Below are 3,852 nucleotides of genomic sequence, written 5' to 3'. Positions count from 1 at the left end.
TCTGATAAAAAATCAGATTTGTGTTTGCTGACTGTCTCCTTAGTTGATGTGCACTATTAGCATCTACTTACTCATAGGGCAGTCTGGGCTCTGTAGCTTTTGAGCAACTAGACTAGTAGAAGGTCACTCTGATCTCAAATCTGCGATCAATTCACCATCTGATATATATATATATATATATATATATATATAAAATATTTTTGCATTTTGCTGATTACACATTTAGTATCAAGACATTGAATTAGCATAATTTGTTTGAAATGTTTTTTTTTTTAATGTATGCAATTAACATATTTATGAACATGTACACATTAATAACAAAAGATAGTGACCTCATCTTATCATAGCTCATGACTTTAATGGACATGTCAGGTGACACGAAGATGGTTCTTCCAGTGTACATGGAAACTATTGATACAATATGACAGATGGAAGGTGGGGATAAAGGCTCTTGTAGTTCCGTGATGTAAATACCTTAACCATTTGCAACATTAACCTCAAAAAATTGGCCAACCACCTGATCATCTACAAATTAAGTGAACATGATAGCCAAATAAACTTCTTACTCTACAGGGACAGAAGAAGCTACTAATTGGGAATGTTAAATGTTTCTCTGATGAATAATATATATCTCAACATAGACTAGTTATCAACAACCTGAACTCCAGGCAGCAAGACAGTCTTGTGAGATTTACGGAAGCTGAAAGGGTCCTCAATCAGATGTGTTCAAAGAAATAGTAGTTGATATGTATGACATGAAGTGGAGAGAGAGAGAGAGAGAGAGAGAGAGAGAGAGAGAGGGAGGGAGGGGAGTGTGTGAGTGAGTGATAATGTTGAGGTAAACTGAGTGGGGTTTCTATGAGTGAGTCTGCTGCCAGCCACATACTGGATCTACAGATGGGGTAAGGTACTAGCTAGATGGATTGATGGCATGGTGATGGAACGAAATAGAAAATAGAACCATAGAAGTTAAAAGTCATGTCTGGAAAGATTGGGAGAAACTTGGGTGCAATCTTAGAAGGTTGAACATTGCAAAGAAGAATACAAGGGACCACAAAAAAGGGGCAAGATGTTGCACTGGAGATGACTCATTTATTCTATCAAGCATTGGAAAATGAACCTAAAATGATGATGATCATTATGAGGATGATGACATATCTTGAGTCTTAAGATTGACTTTATTGCTACACAGTGAATCATGTAGGTGTGTATAAAAACTGTATTGAGGTCATCAGCTGCTATATTATTGTACATTGTTTGCCAAGCCTAGTGACCTGTGAAGCAATTAGCATGATATAATTGCTCCTACAAATTATTCTGGTTCCATTACCATCAGTGAATTGAATAATTGAATATTCATGAAAAAATAAGACTACTGAATAATAATAATAGTTTCAAATTTTAGCACAAGGTCAGCAACTTTAGGGAAGGAGGAAAATCCATTACTTCAACCCCAGTACTTTACCAGTACTTTATTTTACCAACCCTGAAAGGGTGAAAAGCAAAGTCAACCTCCCTGGAATTTGAACTCAGGACAAAGAGTCAGAAAAAATGCTGCTTTACATTTTGTCTGACATTCTAATGATTCTGGTAGCTTTTCAAACCAGTGAATAATATTGGTTTAGTCAAGCTGTACAACTTCAGTTGATTTTGTTAACATATCAGACATTTTATATTGATGATCTCTCTACAGTAGCACTTTGTTTTGTTATTCAAATAGGTTTAGTAGTACTGGGAATATTAAAAATATTTTGGTTAAAACTTAGAATAATTTAAAGAAGCTTCTGAATAAATATGACCTGTTGTTAATTGTTTAAGCAAAGAAGGTGACAGGGGATTAGAAACACGATCTTATTTGGTGGGAGGTTTTGGTATTTATGAGTAAGTGATTAAAATGCGTTCTAAAAAGTAGCTTCATAAAGAAATGTTTTGGGGTTGGTGTAGAAAAAAAAAAGAAGCAACAAAAGATAGTTCAGTAGGATTTAGTTAAGATATTTAAAGTGCTAGAAAACAATAGTCAAGAAGCCATTTTACAAACCAACTTGATCCACCTCAGAAAGGTAGTTTATGAAAAGATATTTGTGATAAAAACCTAAGTTTTTTTCTATATGTATTGTTAATCAACAAAAATATTTACAACTTGGTGTTTATTTTCTCTTAAACGTGTCATTAGTTTTTAGCATTTCTTGCTGGAGATCTGAATATTCAATTTGAAGAACTTATTTTATGAAAAGGAATATTTGAAAAAAAATTTTTAATTATCCTTTTGTTAGCCATTACTAATTCAAATATTTTCTTGAATTCAGATCTCTGTGAGAAGAGAAATATTTTACTAAAGGAAAATTGGAGTTCATTTCTCAACTATCAAATGACCAGATAACATTTGGTCTTGCCTCTCTCTGTGGTTGATGATGGACAAAAAAGGTAAATTTTAAAATATTCTCATTTTCAGTATTAAGAACCAAATAACTAAAAGAAAAAGAATTTCAGATTTTTATGAATTAAAATGTAAATATTTTATTTCTTGTATTTGAGTATAATTTAAAATTTCTAAATCCAAATCACCTAATTTTTGTTGTGTTCTTTTAAATTGCAAGATGCTGATAGAATAGTTTGTTTTTAAATTTTCTTCAAAAAATTTTAATGCAATAATTATATCAAGTTTTTCTTAGGAATTATTTTTAAAAATATATCTGATGACATTTTGTTCTGTTGCGTTCATTATGAAGCTGTTATTTTTTATTCTGAAATTCTAGGACAAACTGTCATTGGATTTTCTTATTTTAACTGTTTTAATGGTTATATCAGACTGTTTGCATAAACAATTCTTGTCTAATATAATTTCTGAACTTTTTACTTAAAAGAATATATAAACAAACTAAACAAAACATTAAAAAAAAAAATTATTGGCTATTTTCTCATTAAGTACTAAAAGAAAATATATATTAGAATACCAAAACATTGGTTTTAATTTAAAAAAAAAATTCACATTACATCTCATATAAACCAAAAGTTTCCTACCTCCAAAATGTATTTATAGCCATATAAATGACATAGTTTGATTTTTTGTTTAGTCTCAGAATTGAAGCTTTTTCATAAAAGTAGATGGACCCATTCAAAAATTTCGTCTGCAGATCAGCTTATAACAGGCTATTTTAATATATATATTGCTAACAGTTGTTTTTACAGAATTATGACTTTCACAAGAATATTTAACTGTAAGTAGAGTAACCTTCTTAGACTTTAGCCCAAGACGATGAGATTTTATCCGAATACGTACAAAGGATGTTACCAAAACAATTCTTCTTGCTTATTACATAAGCTCTGTTTTAAGTTGATTACATTTCTAAATGTATTTGATAAATAAATACTGTTAACTGAACTGTTGAAAGTAAACTATTGCAAATATATGTTAGCACAATAAAAAACAAAGATGCAAAGCTTATATCATTACTGGAGTTATATTCACAAGTTGCACAATATTCAGTTGGTCGTTAATCTTGATTCAACTTGAACTAAAATTACTTATTGCTAAATAAGTAAATCATTGCAGTTTGAGACAGAAGTTTGGATAAATTGGTATTTTGTTTTTAGATTAATGTTAGAAAGATTTAACTTTCTATCTGTGTGTGTGTGTGTGTGTGTGTGTTGCCGAATTACCTTGTCTCCATGGCATGAAACTATTAGTAGCTCTTATTTTAATACAGTACATTAAATAATAGTTCTTTCTCACTGGATGGAGTTCCTTTTTTTTTATGATCCTACCTATAACAGAACAGTTAACTGTTATATATATATATATCCCTAACTCTTCAAAACGCCAGTGTTTTAATGGTGGCAGCTGATGAAGGA

General features: G+C 30.7%; 1 protein-coding gene across 14 annotated transcripts in view; it reads left to right on the top strand.

The window, feature by feature from the left end:
• Positions 1-3,852, top strand: part of LOC106868006 (rho guanine nucleotide exchange factor 28) — a 561,000-nt gene that overhangs the window by 91,717 nt on the left and 465,431 nt on the right. For all 14 annotated transcript variants that reach the window (XM_052976095.1, XM_052976105.1, XM_052976107.1 and 11 more), the window contains one exon: positions 2,307-2,424. In XM_052976095.1, coding sequence (XP_052832055.1) covers positions 2,409-2,424 — 16 coding nt within the window. In that variant the 5' untranslated portion in view covers positions 2,307-2,408. Of the gene's footprint in view, positions 1-2,306; positions 2,425-3,852 lie in introns of those variants that run through there.

This window comes from Octopus bimaculoides, chromosome 2, assembly GCF_001194135.2.
Source record: "Octopus bimaculoides isolate UCB-OBI-ISO-001 chromosome 2, ASM119413v2, whole genome shotgun sequence".
In the NCBI taxonomy this organism is placed as follows: domain Eukaryota; kingdom Metazoa; phylum Mollusca; class Cephalopoda; order Octopoda; family Octopodidae; genus Octopus; species Octopus bimaculoides.
The sequence above is the reverse complement of the archived record's forward strand: the minus strand, read 5'-3'. Positions and strand labels throughout refer to the sequence as shown.